An 18,976-nucleotide genomic window follows, 5' to 3' on the forward strand; every position below is an offset into this window, starting at 1 on the left:
AATGAAAGGTCTGCAAGAAAACAACCAAGCTCAGAAAGCACCAAGGACCTCGTAGTTCAAACCTGAGCTACAAATATTCTCTTCTACCGGCAGTTACCGCATTATGTGTAATACGGAGTAAGTGGACATTCCTCATGGATAGAAGATCTGCGCCATCAACTCGGTTCTGAAGACCCTTCAGTTTGATTTACCATTAAGCATCTCAGATGGGGGTCACAGAAGAGATCCTGGGTGGCAATTTGAGCAAAGAGGCGAGAAAGCGCAGAGTTTGGGGTCTGGATTCACAGTGTAGTTTGTCTGACAGTGTTGAAATCGAGGGCTTGGGAAGGGAAGTAGTATTCATTCAATCCTGATTTAACTAAAGAGAATCCGAATCTCCGCAGAAGAACCTCGCCTGAGTGGGCAAGCGTTGCCTTCTGCCCTTTCATGAAATGATTTTTATTGTTATTATTTTAAAAAAGCCGCGACATGTACCATCACCCTGGCAACCGGTTGCATTTGCTTCTGCTGCCCCACTCTCGCTCGTTTCGGGGAACGGAGCGGAGACTGAGTTGCGGAGTCCCGGATTTCGTTTTTGAGGTCCGGCCCTAACTGGACGATCATTGCCCTCCTTTCCAGTAAATCGTTCAGCATCCACTGTCGTTGATGTATTTGCGTGGGCCTGTGAAGTAGAAAGGAGAGTCGCCTCGTTTAGCAACCGCGCAAGGTGCCGGGGAAGGCGGGGACGCGAAGTGCCTGGGTTTGGGAAGTAGCGGCGGTGAAGGCAAGGCCGGAGAGAGATGGGGTCGTCTTCCGGGCGGGAGGAAAAAGAATTGCACTCTGCACATGCTCAGCTGCCCGAGGCGGCCCCCGGAGGCGCTTGCAAGCGGCAGGCCAAGTAGGGAAGGCGGCGGGGCGTCTCCATCCCTCTCTCCCTCCCTCGGCGGGGCGGCCGCTGCGTCCCTGCTCTGCCAAGCAGCGGTAGCACCAGCTACAGCCGCTGGGCGCTCGTGAGGGGCTCCCTTTTCGCCGTTCGCCTGCTCGGTTCTCCTTCCGACAATGGACCTGATCGGGGCCCTGGATGTGGGGGATTTGGCAGCCGCCTTTGCCCATCTGCCTGTCTTCCCCGTTTTCGATTTGGGCTACTTCGTAGTCTCTCTCCTCTACCTCAAGTATGAGAAAGGTAAGTCAGGAGGAGAAGCGGCTCCCCCTTCGCCCTTCCCCACGGCAGGGCAGGCGCCTCTTTTTCCCACGGCTAGGAAATCCGTTTTCGGGTGGTGCGAAATTCTCCATCTTTTTTTACCCACTGACCTGCTTCGGAGAGCCTTCTTCATCGACTTAAATTAGCATTGATGATTAAATGGTGTTTATTGTTACCTATACCCAGCATTGTCCTTGTAATGTAAACAGAGGAGACTTGTCTGACTCTGGCTCTTGTTCCATGCCTCCATCCCCACATTCCCCGCTGTCCTAAATCCAGCCAAAGGCGTTCTTCTCCTACAGGTTGACCTGACTTCCAAGATGGACTTGCTTAAAACGAGTGGGTGGGTAGTGATTTTGGCCCAAAAGCTCCCCCCCCCCAGTGATGAGAATATTCAATCTAGGACAAGGGCCAGAATTGCAGCTCCCGTCTGCACAACAGTAAGGCAGTTTCATAGCTCGGCCATCAGGCTGGATTAAAGAGGGATAAAGATGGGGTTGCAGAAGGTGAAAAGGGCAGGAAGAAGTCTTGAGAAAGTGGCCCAGAGCTTCACAGACAGCAGAAATGATCTCCCTTCGTCCTCACTGCTAAGTGAGGTAATCCAATGTAGTGGTTTCCTTTCCAGCAGACTTGATTTTATTTGAATCTAGTGGTCTTGAAAAGGTGAGAGGCGCGTGACCAATGCCAAAGGCTCCAGATTTGCCTCATCTAATTAGAAGAAAGAAGAAAAAATGAATGAACACAAAGTGGCACTAAGGAGATCGGCCGCTTCAACATCCAGTTCTCTGGTTGAAGAACTGGCAGCTTTGAAGGGGTGAAGGGGGTGTCTTTGGTACAACTGAGTCTCCTTTGTTGGGATTTTAAAGTATTGCTTTAGCAGCAGGAGTGGATTTAAGAGTCCTGGTTCCAAAGACAGTTCTAAAATAAGAAATGATCAAGTGGGAATATCTTTCTCTTCTTGTCCACACCAAAGGGATGGGTGTCTGTGAGAAACTTGAGCCCTTGAATCTGAGACCCCTGTCTTGATGGATGGATGCAGTTGGTGACCTTCTTCTGGAAAGGACAAGCTGGGTTCCTGCCCATGAAGGCTTAAAAATGCCTGGAATTGCCTGGCTTTTTCAAATTGCCGGAGAAGGAATTACTGGGAAGGAGAGAAAAAAATTGGACCCCAATGATCCTCCAATGATCATCCAATCGCTGGGATTCAGACAGAAAGCAAAGCAATTGCCAAAGGTTTTTCCCAACCTTCTCTGATTTTCCACACTTGCCAGTCTCAAAATCTGGCATTTTGAGAATTGAGGCGTCATGAGTATTGATACTGAATTACTAGTCCTTATTGTTAGCGAGAGAACCTGCATGGTCATAGAGGGAAAGGTGCGGAGGTTTTGCTAAGAAGAACAAATCTGGATTATTTCTCTACCCTGGTCAAGCTTACAGGCCTGGTTGGTAAATTCAACTGCAGAATTATTGCTTTACTGTTTACAACATTCACTTAGATTATATCATTAGGGCTTCAATCCACTAACTTCCTTTGGAATGAAAGCATAAGAATAACATTACCATTTCAAAAGACATAACAGATAATTCTGGTATTACTAGTGATGGCAGACAGCTATTTAAAACCACAAAGTATGGTGTTAAAGTATTGGAGTGCAGGTAGTCCTCAACTTATGACTACAATTGGGACTGAAATTCTGTTGGTAAGTGAGACACTTACCATCATCATCAGCCAAATAGGTTCATTGAGTAAGTTAAGGCTTTCTTTCTTTCTTAGCCCCATCTACACCACAAGGTTGTTAGTGTGAGGCATAATTACAATAGAGGACAAAATGCTATATTCACCATCTTGAGTTGCTGAAGAAAAGGCAGGATGTAACTCCAGTTAAAATGCTCCTTCTTTCTGCAATACAGAAAATGTATATATCAATGGTTCTCAGCCTGTGGGTTGGGACCCCATTTAGGGTCGAACGACTATTTCACGGGGGTCGTCAAACAACGCAGTCCGCCATTTCCCCCCCCCCCTTTTCCTTAGCTGTGCTACTCCCTTTTATTCTATTGGCTTTTGAAAGCCAATAGAATAGACTCTCTTGAATCGAGTCTAATTCTATTGGCTTTCAAAAGCCAATAGGAATTGTCCAGGCTGTCTCTGCCCTGCTGAGCCCGCCAAAAGTCCCATTCTGCAAATGGTGCTGCACCAGTTGAGTAGTCCTCGACTTACAACCGGTTGAGTAGTCTTTGACTTACGACCGGTTGGGGGTCGCGGCATTAAAAAGGTTGAGAACCACTGGTATATATCATCTTGAAAATGCACAATAGCTGCAGAAATGGTACCCAAAATTCCTCTTCCACCAAAACACCTGTTTTCAGGTACAAACAATATAAAGAACCTTCATTAGGCTAGTCAAACCACCTTTATCTCTATCTGGCAGGAACTGGGGTGACACCCTGGTTAATCAGTAAGAGAAGGTTTTAAGAACAGGAGTGTCAAACTGCCGGCCCATGGGCCAGATGCGTCACATGGAAGCTGTGCCCACCCCAGCTCTGGCAAGGAGGAAAAGTCACGATATGTCGTGACACGTCACGTGACGCGATGAGCTTGACACCCCTGCTCTAGAAGAATCTCCAGAAACTCCAAGCCACTTTCAGAAGTTCTGCGTATTATGTAACATTCAATTCTGGGCAGAAATGACTCACTTCCCTCAGTTCACCTTCCCTGAAAGTCATTTCACTAATTATGCCTGCAATAGCATCTCTAGCTTCTTGGTGGCTCCTCTCTACCACCAGTTGCCGATTCCTTTCTGCAATTAATAGTATGGACTCGCAGCTGCTTCATCTTAGCATGGAGGACAGAGAGGGAATTCTTTAGGTCATTGGTTCTCAACCTATGGGTCGTGACCCCGTTTGGGGTCGATCGACCATTTCACGGGGGTCGCCAAGCAAGGCTGTCCGCCATTTTTTCCCCCTTTTCCGGCGGGTGCCTTACCTCCCTTGGGCTGGGCCAGCTGGTGGCCCAGCCGGTGGTCGGCCTGCTCCGTCTCTGCCGCTTGCCAGCTACGCCTCGGCCGGCGCAGGGGGCGGCACCACGCATGCGCAGCACTCCCGGGCAAGGAAAGTCCTTGACTTACAACCGGTTGGGTAGTCCTCGACTTACGATCGGTTTAGTCCTCGACTTACGACCAGTTGGGGGTTGCGGCATTAAAAAGGTTGAGAACCACTGCTTTAGGTCATCCACCAGAGCCTGACTTGCCCCAGACAATATGCCTTGGTTGTTTTATGCGTTCTTGAAGAAATTAAACAATGATTGGAAAATTTCCCGCATGCAAAATTTGGTATGTTCTACTAGTACCAGAACATAGAAACTGTGGCCTGTACTTGACTCCCTTTTCCAAAGTCCTGGGCACAATCTCCAGACAACTTCCAAAATGTTGTTGCCAAATTATACTTTTAACTGTGACAAAAGGAGTAATATGTTTAGCATTTGAAATGTATTCCATTAAGTTTGTGTCAATTAACTATGTTTTCCTCTCACATTGCTCTGTCCTGGTCCTGACTTCTTTTTGAATGCATCCTCCATAGCATGTATGGAAAAGGAAAGGAAAGGAAAGGAAAGGAAAGGAAAACAACACTCACTTTAGACCGAATCTTTATTCTTGGTGACTACCTGGAAAAATCCATATACTTTTCTTTACAATAGTATGGAAGTGTTTGCTATTTCCTTCCTTTGGGAATGTCATTCAGAAATCAAGTGCAAACCTCACCCTAAAAGACAATATTTGCATACCTCCTTCCTGAATAAAAGAAACCAAAGTTCAAATGTTTGTTCATTCCCTAGCCAAGATTCCCTCAGTCTCCCTATTTCCTGGACTATAAAATGGAACCCGTGTTAGAATCATAGAATCATAGAGTTGGAAAGGATTTGGAGGTTGTCCAATCTTTTCTTGAAAACCTTCAGTGATGGAGCACTCACAACTTGGGAGACAAGCTATTCCATTGGCTAATTGTTGTCACTGTCAGGAGATTTTCTTAGTTCCAAATTGGATCTCCCTAAAGAGCTTCTACCCATAGCTTCTTGTTCTACATTCAGGTGCCTTGGAGGATAAATCAACTCCCTCTTCCCTGTGGCACTCTTCAGGTATTGGAAGACTGCTATCATGTCTCCCCTCCCCCCCCCCAGCCTTCTCTTTGTTAAACATACCTAGTTCCTTTAGTTTTCTTCATAGGATTTAGTCTCCAGATCTTTAGCATCTTTGTTGTTCTTCTCTACACTCTTTCTAGGGCCTCAGCATCTTTTTTTGTATCATGGTGGCCAGAACTGGATGCAATATTCCAAGTGTGGCTTCACCAGTGTGATACAGACCAGTACTATCATTTCCCTTGATCTGTTGATGCAGCCTAGGACTGTATTGGCTTTTTTGGCAGCTGTAGCACAATGCTGACTCAGACTTTAAGTAGTGATTCATCCAGACACTTAGATCCTTTTCATAATTTCTATAAGGAAAAAATAATTCCTAATCTTTTATGGACTAGAGATCTGTAGGGTGGGTGTCTTGAGGAGAACAGTCTTTGCTACATTCACTTTATTTTTAGACCACAGCAAACATATCAGTTTCATTGGAAGGGGGGATCCAAACCCAATTCCTTTCTAATGGCTGCAGAGGTGAGAACAGCTGCTCCAAAGTATTATGCATTGGCTGGTTCATTCATTTGAACCTGCAAGGTTGACAGGAGAAACAGAGACAATGAAGGGCTGAATTATACTTTGACAGTCAACATATTGATTATGGAACAATGCTTCCAATATTATTTCCAAGCATACCTATTTAGTCTCAGGAGCCAAGTAGGAAGAAGATTTTTGCCACTCCATCAGATGCGTAATAGATGGATCATTGGAAGAGGTCACTCTGAGATGTGTAAGTCGCCCATCCTTGGGTTAGGCCAGGGGTAGGCAATCTTGGCTCTTTTAGGACTCATGGACTTCAACTCCCAGAATTCCTGAGCCAACATGGCTCAGCTTGGAAACCTCTCCCTTTCCCCTCAGCATGGCTGGCTCAGGAATTCTGGGAGTTGAAGTCCACGAGTCATAAAAGAGCCAAGATTGCCTACCTCTGGCTTAGGCCATAAGATGATAAGAGTTAAATACAGGTAGTTCTCGACTTACGACCATAGTTGAATCCAAAATTTATGTTAAGTGAGGCATTTTTTATGTGAGTTTTGTCCCATTTTACAATCTTTCTTGCCTTAGTTCTTAAGTGAATCACTTCAGTTGATAAGTTAGTAACTCAGTTGTTAAGTGAGTCTGGCTTCCCCACTGACTTTGCTTGTCGGAAGGTCTCAAAAGTTGATCGCATGACATAGCAACGGTCAAATATGAACCAGTTGCCAAGCATCTGAATTTCGATTATATGACCATGGGGATGTTGCAGAGGTTGTAAACTGTGAAAAACAGTCATAAGTCTTTTTTTCGTTTTTGGTTTTTTTCAGTGATGTGTAACTTTGAACAGTCACCAAATGAATTGTAATAAGTTGAGGACTAACTGCACTATATTTTAAACAAATCAGAATCCAAGATACATATTTATGACACTTTTACTTGAGAACAAAGGCCTGTGATACTAGAAAGCAACAGCAATGCCAATGTTAGAATAGTTTGCTCAAGAGCATTGCCCACATGTATCTAACCACGGCACAAACATGGTTTGGCAATCTCTTTCTTTCTAAACTGATCAAATTTACACCCTAGACCAGTTTTGTTTAATGGTTAAGGTGCTGGCCTAAGGACCAGGAGACTGTGAGTTCTAGTCCCACTTTAGGCATTAAAAACCATCTGGATGACTTTGGGCTAATTCAGTGATGGTGAACCTTTTAGAGACCAAGTGTCCAAACTGCAACCCAAAATCCACTTATTTATCACCAGGTGCCAGGTGGGCGTGGCCCACTGGGTGGGCGTGGCTGTGGTGGTTATGGCAGACTGGGTGGGTGTGGCCAAGGTGGGCATGGTCACCTCGATGTTGCTTGTGGGGAGGGACGCTTGTGGGGGACAGGGCAGGGTTGGGGGAGATCCAGGGGGTCTTTGGCAGGTGGAGCGGTGGGCAGGAGGCTCGTCCTGCAGGGTGAGGCAAGGCAAGGCAATGCAGGGTGGGGGTGCCATTGTTGCAGGGCGAGGCAGGGGCCGGGGCGGCCGCTGCCTGACACTATCAGCCCCCGCACACAGAGGCCAGTGAGTGCATGGGGGTCAACAGTGTCCATCAGCAGCGCATTCTGGGGCTCCGCAGCCCACCACCAGTAGTTCAGAGAAGCTGCCTCTGAGCTGGATGGCTGGCCGACAGCCAAGGAAGCGATGCAGTGGGTCGTGCCCGGGAAAAGGAGAGCATGTGAGGCCAGGAGGGATGGGATGGGGGAGAGGGAAACCACCCATCCTGGGATGCATCCAGTCACATGGGACCTCAGCGAGTTAGCGGGCAGCTGGTTGAAAAGGGATGGTTGCCATCTCCGGGGCATGGCACATGTGCCCACAGAGAGAGCTCTGAGTGCCGCCTCTGGCACGTGTGCCATAGGTTCGCCACCACTGAGCTAATTATTCTCCTTCAGCTCAACCCATCTCATATGGTTGTTATTGTTGTGGGGAAAATAGGAGGAGGAAGGAGTATTAGGCATGTTTGTTGTCCTGAATTATTTATAAACAATAATAAAAGCAGAATTAAAAAATGAAATAAATAGTTAAATGGCAATAAATGCCTTTTCTAGTCTCTCTTTGCTGCCTTTGTAGTTGTTTTGCAAATATCTTGTAGATTTTGTAACTGGGTCTAAAAACCCAATATACCTGTATTACCCCAAGACTCCAAATGGTACAAAACTCAAACACTGGACTTGCATACAAAAATAAGATACCAGAGCACATTCAAAGTATCTGAATCAATAAATAAGACTGAAGCACACATATCCAAGTTAAAACATAAACCCTATTTTTTTTTTTAGCTAAAAACATTAACCTATTCCTTAAAGCAATGTTTCTCAAACTCAACAACTTTAAATTGTATGGACTTCAATGGCCCAAATTCCCTAGTTAGCTTCTGGCATCTGAAGTTCCCACATCTGAAAGTTGCTGAGGTTGAGAAACACTGCCTTAGAGACATACCAGGCTCTAGAACAGCGGTTCTCAACCTGTGGGTCGGGACCCCATTTGGGGCCGAACAACCATTTCACGGGGGTCGCCAAACAACACAGTCCACTATTTCCCCCCCTTTTCCTTAGCTGTGCTACTCCCTTTTATTCTATTGGCTTTTGAAAGCCAATAGAATAGACTCTCTTGAATAGAGTCAAATTCTATTGGCTTTCAAAAGCCAATAGGAATTGTCCAGGCTGTCTCTGCCCTGCTGAGCCCGCCAAAAGTCCCATTCTGCAAACAGTGCTGCACCAGTTGAGTAGTCCTCGACTTACGACTGGTTGAGTAGTCCTCGACTTACAACCGGTTGGGGGTCATGGCATTAAAAAGGTTGAGAACCACTGCTCTAGAAGAAAGGGTCTTTTTGCCTCTGTGGATTTTCCTAGTTTCTTGTGGATTTGCAACTGTTTTTCAGAGGTTCCAATTCCTTGACTCAATCCTTAGCTTCCTGAGGCTTTGGATTTTAAATAGCAGTTTTCTCTTAGAAAGAGAGCAGGGTAGAGGAATATAGAGACATAGGAACATGACCTTAATGGAAATATGCAGGAATCATTACATAGGTAAAATGGGATCAAATATTTTCTAAGCTCATCCAGAGCAAGGAGATAACATTCAAAAGTGGCTCAATCAGATTCCTGACTGATTCACTGAAAGAATAGGGACTAGGTACAGCACTATCAGATACACAAAATGCTGTTTTTAAAGCCAACTTCAATAAAAGTATTTTAGCCCTCCTGGGAAGGGTGATTTCCAGGTCTACTTAGTACAGCTGAGAAGAGATTTCCCTATTCTTTATGTAATTAAGTAGGAACTTTCCTGCTGAAGAGAAAGGTATTTAAATCTCTCCGGAGAAGTAACTGAAGGCTTCACAACAGAAGTAAGCAGCCTGAAGTGAGGGACTGAAGTAAGTTCTCTCAAGATTTTTTCATCCTAGAACAGCTGGATTTGAAACGGCAGTTTTCTCCTTCTATCTCTGCAGGTGTGGTGGAGCTGTCCCGGAACAGCCCATTGGCCTCTTGGGTCTGTGCTATGCTGTATTGTTTTGGCAGCTACATCCTTGCTGATCTCCTGCTTGGAGAAGCCCCTATTGATTACTTCAGCAACAACTCCAGCATACTTCTGGCCACAGCTGTTTGGTAAGGCCACCTTGTGTGACCATAAGGCTAGGCCTCAGTGCAGAGCCAGGACTTAGGAACAGCAGCAGCACTTAGACTTATATGCTGCCTCATAATGCTTTATAGCATTCTCCAAGGGTTTATAATGTCAGCATATTGTCCCCAACAATCTGGATCCTCATTTAACCTATCTCAGAAGTATGGAAAGCTGAGTTCATTGGGATTGAACTCCTGGCTGTGGGCAGAGTTAGCCTGCAATACTGCATTCTAAACACTGCACCACCAAGCCCCTTACACTCCACTTCTCCACTAGAGTTCCTGTTGCCCTCCAAAAGAGATATTTCTAAAAAAACAGAATGAACATAAATATGACTCCAGGTTAATACATCTGCTTGACACATACCAGTTGCTGAAACTGTTAAATTGTTAGTTTCACATTGCTATTGTTGGTTAAGGGAAGGAACTGCTATCACTGCCAAGTTGTGCATATGAAAGAGAGATATACTAAGATTTCTCCTTCCAAGCTTCCCAAACTAACAGAAGAAAAGATAACTGAGAATCTTGTGCTGTCTAAAAATCTAATATGATTGTTGTGGAATAAGTACGTAATGTCCTGGATTCTGTCTCTGTCTGTCTGTCTGTCTGTCTGTCTGTCTATCTGTCTGTCTATCTGTCTATCTATCTATCTATCTATCTATCTATCTATCTATCTATCTATCTATCTATCTATCTATCTATCTATCTATCTATCTATCATCTTTGCTAATCATAATAATAATAATAAAGTTGGAAGGGACCTTGGAGGTCATCGAGTCCAACCCTCTGCTCAGATAGGAAACCCTACACCATTTTGGTCAGATGGCTGTCCAGTCTCTTCTTAAAAATTTCCAGTGTTGGAGCATTCACTGCTTCTGGAGGCAGTTTGTTCCATTGATTAATTGTTCTAACTGTCAGGAAGGGATAAATGGATGATGCTAAAAGTTATATGGATGGACAGATGGATAGGAGACATATGATTGAAAATAGAGTGTAGTTGTCCATTACAAGCCACAGTGTTTTAAAATGATGCCATGGGGGTCCTGACATCATTACACAATGATACAATTGTACCTAATGACATTCAATGTATGTGTCACTTATCTGATGATTTCAAGATGCACAAATTGTTATTTTCTCTACTGCCACACATATTTACCCACCCCTTGTAGAGTGGAGAAGCTAAGCAGGTCAATAGAAATAAAACATATTATTCAGGTAGCAATGATTATGTATTCATTACAAAAACATTTGCTAGATGATAAAAGAGACAAACTTTAATTGGTAAATCAACTGAAAAAAATTACATGTACAAACAAGAAAAGATGGAATGGAATTACCTGAAAAATAGCAGTTTATTTTTTTTCATGCTACAATCTGCTCAAAAATTGCCTTTTTAAGGCCAACAATAGAGTCTCTATCATGGGAGGCTGAAGCTTATTTCTTCTCTTCTTACTTTTTTTATGTCATCCTTGTTGATGTCAGATCTCTTTCAACCCAATGACTGGTATCACTTTTTATTCTGCATTGCTTTCCAGGTACCTAATCTTCTATTGCCCTATGAACTTGTTTTACAAGTGTGTCAGCTTTCTGCCTGTCAAACTGATTTTTGTGGCAATGAAAGAGGTAGTCCGAGTTCGCAAGATCGCTGCTGGTGTTCATCATGCCCACCATCATTACCATCATGGTTGGCTCATTATGGTCATAATTGGATTTGTCAAAGGTGAGCTCTGTCATTTCAGCATTGTGATCCCACTCAGTATTCAGACAGGTGGTGGAATGGTGAGTGTCAGAACTGCTGAGATATAGATTAGGCTGAGATTTCTCATCTTCTGGGGAAGAAAAACAGATGGCTGTATTCTTTATTTCTCAGAGAAAATTTCTTGCATAAAACAAGGATGGCGAACCTATCACTCTCCAGATGTTGCTGAATGATTACTTCCACCTGTTCTAGCCAGCATGGCCAGTAAAAAAGGGATACTAAGAGTTACAGGTCATTAATATCTGGATTAACACAAATTCACAGCATGGCAGGCCAAAGTGAAGCTCTTATGAAAAACTATTCTACAAATAAGCACCATAACTGAGAAGCTTCTCCTGCTAAACGTGACCCCACCTTTCATTGTCAGGGTGGTGGGGAACTACTAACTAGTTTTTCTGTTGGGTATATGGTTGAAGATGGTGGTCCTGAAACTATTTTGTTGACCAGATTCCTGCTCTAAACCCCCAAACAAATGGTAGGATGTTGGAATGCATTTCCAGCTGAATCACATGTTGCGTTCTTCCATTCTTCCTAAAGCTTGGTGAGATGCTTAAAACTGGGATACCAACGGGACTTCTGAACTCTTTTCTTTATTTTTGGCAAATACAGTTGTCAAACACAATAAGAGGGTTTCCTTTCATTTAAGGTAGAATAACACCCCAAAAAGCTATCTCAAGATACAATTCTATAAAGCCTCCTTTAGAAAAGATCAAAGGGAATAAAATAGTATCTTGGCCCTCTCCACATATCTGGTATAGCCCCGCCCATCATACATCATTAATCAGTGAGTATTGACAGTGAGAACAATTAATGAATGGCTTGCCTTCAAAAGTTATGGTGCTCCATCACTGGAGGTTTTCAAGAAAATATTGGACAATCATTTGTCCGAGATGGTGTAGGGCAGGGGTAGGCAAACTTGGCTCTTTTATGACTCGTGGACTTCAACTCCCAGAATTCCTGAGCCAGCCATGCTCAGGAATTCTGGGAGTTGAAGTCCACGAGTCATAAAAGAGCCAAGGTTGCCTATGGTCTTCTGCTTGAGCAAGGGTTGGACTAGAAGACTTCTAAGATCCTTTCCAACTATTATTATTCTATTCTACTATTTCCAGTGGAACATTGCTCAGGCTGCTAGGTACAAAAATGATAGAGATCACACAGAGGTTCATGATTGAAGCATCTGTTACCACTCATAAGACATTTCCCTTCTGATGTAGAAATTGAACCAAGAAGGAAGAAATCACGTTCCTTTTCTTTTCTGTTAATAACTGATTTCATCTGTCAGGCTAGAAATTCCACCAACTAACTCTTCCCTACTAATCTGGAATGCTTTTGCCACAAGGACGTTTTAGATATAGAGAATTGCTTTATATCTGACCAGACCCTTTGTCCTTCAATACTTTCTCTTGTGACTGGTAGCCTCTCTCTAATATCTTATTTTAGCTAGAAATGTCAAGATCAAGCCTGAGATCTTTCAAATGAAAAATAAGTTTTAAGACAGTGAGAAAAGCTTGTGTATTTCTTATTTTTACATGAAGATGAGTTTTGAGATCAAAGTCATTATTTGGGGGTTCAGTTGTTTTGATTGTTCTGGTTGTGATCTGGAAAGAGAAGTACTTTTAATCTGATGTATTTCCAAAATGATTGAAGCAGCCTGCATCACACTAAAATCCTGTGGGGTCAAGACTGTTTCGATTCAAAACAGTACAAATTCAAAATGTTTATTTTTTTTACATTTTTCTGTACTGCTTTTCTTTGGCTAATTCAAAGCAACCAGAAACTAGAATAATCCAACTTCTATAAACTTAAGGTAGGGGCTCTGGCATCACTACCTTATTTTCAGTTTTAAATAGTAAACTTAGAAACGGGCATCGCTTTTATTATTCAGAATAATTAGTGAAATTGCCATTTCCTTAAAGGAGCTGTTGTGGCTGAGAGCACCACCACAAAGATGCTCAATGTTTTTCTCCTGCATTAGATTACCTACTTTGACAGGAATTATCAGTGAGCATAGGAAAATGAAATTCTGCTCACCTGCATTCTCACTGCTGGTCTGTTTACAAGTGTGCTACCATCTTTCTGTTTGTAGGTTCTGGAGTTGCCTTGATGTCCAACTTTGAGCAATTGCTACGTGGTGTCTGGAAGCCAGAAACAAATGAGTTCCTTCATATGACCTTGTAAGTAGAGAAACTGAAACCTTTGGACTGGTGTGTCTTCTGGATAGAGATCAGTCATGTTGTAACTAACCTGGAAGGAATCTGATGATTAATGGAAATTAGAAAAATCAGTAGAAATTGGATAAGGGATTCTCAAAACACATACTGTCTTCACCTTCTGGGGTTGTGGGTGCTCCATCACTGCAGGTTTTCAAGAATACAGGCCATCCTCAACTTACAATCTTTTGTTTAGTTTAGTTCAAAGTTGCAAAAAAGTGACTTATGATCATTTCTCACACTTAACGAGCATTGCAGTAATCTCTACAAAAAGCATGTCCTTTCTCTAAATTTTGGATTTATTTATCTGAGATGGAATCACAGTTGTGCTTCTTATGAAGGCTTGCTTGTCTTGCAGTCCATCCAAAGCCAGTCTGTATGGAGCAGTGCTCTTCACCCTTCAGCAAACCCAGTGGCTTCCCATCTCCAAAGCCACCCTTATCTTCTTCTTCACTATTTTTATGATCATCTGCAAGGTAAATTCCTCTGTCCGGGGCACATGTGAGCATTTGGGTGGATTGAATGGGGGAAGGAGCCAAATCCATTTCTGTTCACTGGAAGGTCTTCAGAAAGGCAAGGAAGCTTCAGGCCCTGGACTCATTCATTGGAATAAACTATGGATAGTTGACTAAACTACGGTCCTTGATTTATGCATAACACTAAGCTATTAACCGTAGTTTAGATATTTCCCACAATTCACTAAGTTAAAGCTAACAAATCGCACTATGGGTTAACAGAAGCATTTGGTAGAAGCCACAGTGACATTCAACATATCGTGAACTCAGATTATGAAATTTGTATCAGTCACTTCATTGACACCATCAGTCACTTCATTGACACTTCATTGACACCAATATCAGTCACTTCATTGACACATTACTGACATCATTTGCATGATGAGGTCATGACATTCATGATATTACATTCTTCCCCTATTGATGGACTCCTGTGTGAGTTTTGAATTTCCAGAGATATGAAAGGAAGCTTGGCTGGTGTATCATAAGAAATACTGTTAGGTTGCTTAACAATGGAGACCTTTCCAGTAGCCTTTCCACAGTATAGCTAGAGTCCTGCTGACTATAGGTTGGAACTGTGGTGACCCCATAGAAGCAGCACCAGCACTTTATTGAAAAGGGCTTGATTGGCCAGAACAAGAGATCCATATGCCAGCCTTGGTGTAAGAAGGGGTAAGAGGAATGGAAAGAAACACAGGTTGGAATCACTTCGATTTACTGTAGCTGACTGAGCAATGGAAAGCCTGGCACAGTAGGTGACCACTAATGGAGCTTTTTCCTGTCATGCAGGTGTTTTTGACAGCAACTCACTCCCATAGCTCACCATTTGCCCCTCTGGAAAATGTGGTGTGCCCCATCCTCTTTGGCTCTGCATTTGCCAGTCATGATAATCACCACCACCACCACCACCATGGAGGATCCCAGGAGCCATCCCTTCCATCACCACCTCAGATGCCAGCCAAATCAAGGGAGGAGCTCAATGAAGGAACCCGGAAACGGAAAGCCAAGAAGGTGGAATGAGCAACAAGAAGGCTGACAGATCCATCTGAACCGCCAAAACTCTGCTGCATACCTTGTGTGACTTATTGCCTTCCAAAGACATGGTTGGAGGAGGCTCCCAGGAAGATCAGTCCTCTTCTTCTGGCCCCTGCCTTGGTTTTCCTGGCCTGTCACCTGTGAGACGCAGAACTAATGTCCAAATGGACCTTTCATTACAGTTTCTAGCTCAGCTTTTCTATTGGTCTCCTCCCCTTCCTAAACCACACCAATGGGAAAGCTGGGATGTATTTTGGTGTCTCCTCCATATGGCAGAGAGAGAGAGAGAGAGAGAGAGCACTTCTTAGCCTGCAAAACAATCCAGGGATCTGCACTCAGGCCATCCTTTCAGGACTCTAAGGCCAGTGATATATTTCAAGGGCAGAGAGACGTTCCAAATGGAGTGACTGTCATTTCACTCTCTACATCAACATTTTGGATGTCTTATTTGGTTGCCATTTGTATAAAGGCCTTGAGCATAGGAGAAGACCATTGCTGCTGTTGCTGCTCTTTGGGCTGTTAATATATGTGTATCTGTGTTAGCATGTTGCCATTTGTATATACCTCCCCAAAGTTTGATGAGCTTTGCTGTAGGGAAGGAAACCAAAGCAACTACTGAGTGTTTCAATCCTAGCCTCTTTGCCAAACACTGTGAGACATGGACATGCATGTAATTTATTTATTGATTGATGCTCCTTCCCCCAGGATAATTATTTATTGTTGCCTAAGGATTTTAAGTAGTTTGCTTTCTTCTGCTATGCCTCTTCTGCAAACAGTTGGGTTGTTCCTACTGAACTGATTTGGATTCTGTTGTTGTTTTCCTCCTTTGATTAAGAGCTGATAAAAGTGAGGGGCTATTGGCAGAGGTGAGAATTAGCTTCTAGCAGCTATATAAGCCTGTAGGTAGGATGCCTAAAGAATCCTTGCCTATGAGTTATGGTATATCTACAGATTTTGTCTAGAAAGTCAAAGCTAGACTATATGAATAATGGAGCCATGGTGAGCACCTGCAGAGTTCCCTTCTTGCATCAGAGTAGTCAGTTGCCAGCTCCTGAGATTACAAAGAAGACTTAAACTCTAATTAGAGCATAGAAGGAGACTCTGACTGGGGTATTGACTATCACAGGACTTCCCTTGCTTATCATTTAGCTCTGACAAAAACATGCCACTGCAAGCTCTTTTTTCTGCTGTGTCCTTATGATGTTGCCTTCACCTTCTCCACCACACATCCCGAGGCAACAAAGTCGTCCTTAGGTGGTCCAGTGTAAAAGTGATGTTTTCCTCCTTTTAAGCAATAGTTTTATTGTATGGTAAGTGCAATCTGGCACCGTTCACCAGCCATTCTGTCAGTAGTGCTTCCAGATGACCTACCGTATATGGGTTGAGGTCAGCCAAGCACCTGTTGACCATTTGAAGTAGCACATTGTTACTTTCCCTATCAAGTCCCCAGGCACAGCTCTGTAGGACGATCCTAATCTGGACAGCAGACGGGTTTGGTTCTTTCGCATGGGGCTCTTCCACTTTATGCACAGGGCCAATCCCCGACTAGTAGCAGCAGTGGGAAGGGCTGCACTGTGAAGCAGGAGAGAGAGAGAGAGAGAGAGAGAGAGAGAGAGAGAGAGAGAGGGAGGGAGAGGGGGGGAATGGCTCTCACTCTGCTGCACTTTTCATCCTCTGCTTAACTCTGCCAGTGAGATGGGCGGCATATAAATTTAACAAATAAATAAATAAAACTGCTTTTGAACATGTGTTTATTCTTCTTCTCGAAGAGCACTAAGCCCATGTTCTAAAGCAGACCGAACAAGAGTCAATAAGTGCACATAAGTTATGCTCTGGAATGTCATAGAGGAAGACAAGTAGCAGATTTGATGGCCGATGTTTTGATATCAGCCATTTGAGCTGATCCAGGTTTCCAAACCCAGGAACACCTGGTGAATAAGGAGGCTCCTCTTTCCTGTCTTCTGCTACCTCTTGCCATTTAGATAATTGAACTCCCCCCAGTTGGAAGAAGTGACAGATAAAACGGGGACAAATTCTGGCAAACGGTGAACCTGCAGATCTAGTAGTTCTAGTTTGAGATCAGCTCAAACCATTACCAGTCATAACGATGCTTGAGTAGGAGACTGTTTTCCCACAAGTTGGTTAAGTTGTGAAAGTTGGACACCGCTCTCCAGCTACTGACCAGAATAAAGACAATGGGGCATAGCAATGGGAACAGATGCCAAAGTAGCTTTTTGTTGGCTCACAGCATTTTAATGGACCTATAGGGAAGAGGCCCATGAGTGGCGAGGAGTGGAAATAGCCATCCAGAAATAGAAACTCCTGACTTTCCTTTTCTCCTTTTGGGGACAATTGTCTCCTGTTGGACATCCGCAAGAGAAGGAACTGATTGACATGAAGAAGCAGAAGGGCCTTGGAGAACACTTCCTTCTCCAAGATGTATGCTTCTTGGTTAAAGATACATCTCATTAAAAAGTGCCTTTTCCTTAGCAAATCTCTGCCCCCTGGATTTTTATCCATGACTAGAACAGCTGTGGTTTGGTGGATATAGCCATTCTTAAAATAAAAGCCCTCCATGGTGTAACTGAATGGAGAGTTGTGCAGCTTCTTTGTACATTTCTATCTTAACATTTCTCACTGTACTTGAAGGAAGAAGATGCAATAAATGTTTCTTGAGATAGAGTGTGAAGATGGGATGGGATGAGAATACCAGATTTTGGGGATTCAGAATGGATTCATTTCTTCTCCTAAAGTAGCGTTTCTCAACATTGGCCACTTAAAGATGTGTGGACTTCAACTTTTAGAATTCCAGGAGTTGAAGCCCACACATTATCAAGTGCCCAAGGTTGGGAAACACTGTTCTTATCCAAGAGCTGCCCATTTTCTAAACTTCTTTGAGTCTCCCAGAGTCCATCCTAATGTTTCCCTTTACAGATTATGGCTATGCAGAGTTTGTGACCATTTTCTTTTTCTTCGTCCTTGTTTGCAGCAATTTTTAGCTGCAGGACTGCATCTCGTCCCCTTTCCTGTTTAGATAGGGCCATGCAGATTATCAATATTTGCAAGAAAATTTGGGGGAAAAAAGTTCAGCCTAAAAACACAACTGTATCTCCTCAGTCTTTCCCTTCTTCCTAAAGTCTTTTCTTTCCATGCCTGGCACTACCATACCTGGCAAATGGCTTACACAAGGAAAGCTGCTATTTCTTTTTAAGTGTCCCTGTTGTAATAATCTTATTTTTATAATTACAGCAGTTCTTTTATTATTCCAGCAGGACAGCCTTCTCAAATGCTCTTCAGATAAGTTCCTGTGATTTGCATTCAGTTCATACTCACTTCAAATTATGAAATGGTACAGGTAATACAGGTGTTTCCCAAATACTGTATTATTTTGTAAATAAATATATTAGAAATATCTTTTTCTGCTTTTCACACTTCTCCAAGCAATCATTCTGTCCAAGAATACAGGATTCTTTTGGAGTTGGTGGAGTCTTTGAGAGAAGTCCTGAAAAGTTTACAACTATTTTATCCTTTCATTTGTATCTTTTTCCCGAACCAAAAGATATGTATAGTTGATGATGTCATTAAGTTATTGGAGTGGAAGGGGAAAATTTGAGGGCATCCTTTGGAGAAAAAGATAACATTTCCAAGGCTTAAGAGACCCTTTATATCTCTTCAATAACGGCTATACTGTAAATGTCAAGCTCCAAAAACCAAGAAAGACATGTTTTGATTTTTCCAAGCAGATTTGTTTATTGTTCTTTATCCATAGACAGGCATTTATTTATTAAATTTGTTTGCAACCCATCTCACAAAAGCTGACTACCAGCCATATAAAGCATATACTTTGGAAACTATTAGGAAGGAACCACCTTCAACCTCTTTCTCTCACACAAAGTATCTGAACTGAGTTTGCTCTTGCTCCTCTGGAATACACTCCCTGTCACCTGGGAATCCAGACTAC

The 18,976-nt window shown here is 43.2% G+C and overlaps 1 protein-coding gene across 1 annotated transcript; it reads left to right on the forward strand.

Annotated features, from left to right (window-relative positions):
• Positions 1-793: 793 nt before the first annotated feature.
• TMEM38A (transmembrane protein 38A) lies at positions 794-18,427 on the forward strand. The gene is made up of 6 exons (XM_039338461.1): positions 794-1,162; positions 9,322-9,478; positions 11,032-11,216; positions 13,342-13,429; positions 13,824-13,941; positions 14,770-18,427. The coding sequence occupies exons 1-6, from the start codon at positions 1,039-1,041 to the stop codon at positions 14,998-15,000; spliced, it is 903 nt and encodes a 300-aa protein (XP_039194395.1). The 5' UTR covers positions 794-1,038; the 3' UTR covers positions 15,001-18,427.
• The last annotated feature ends 549 nt before the right edge of the window (positions 18,428-18,976 follow it).

Source organism: Crotalus tigris, unplaced genomic scaffold (genome assembly GCF_016545835.1).
Source record: "Crotalus tigris isolate CLP2741 ecotype Arizona unplaced genomic scaffold, ASM1654583v1 scf7180000017701.1507938, whole genome shotgun sequence".
NCBI lineage: Eukaryota > Metazoa > Chordata > Lepidosauria > Squamata > Viperidae > Crotalus > Crotalus tigris.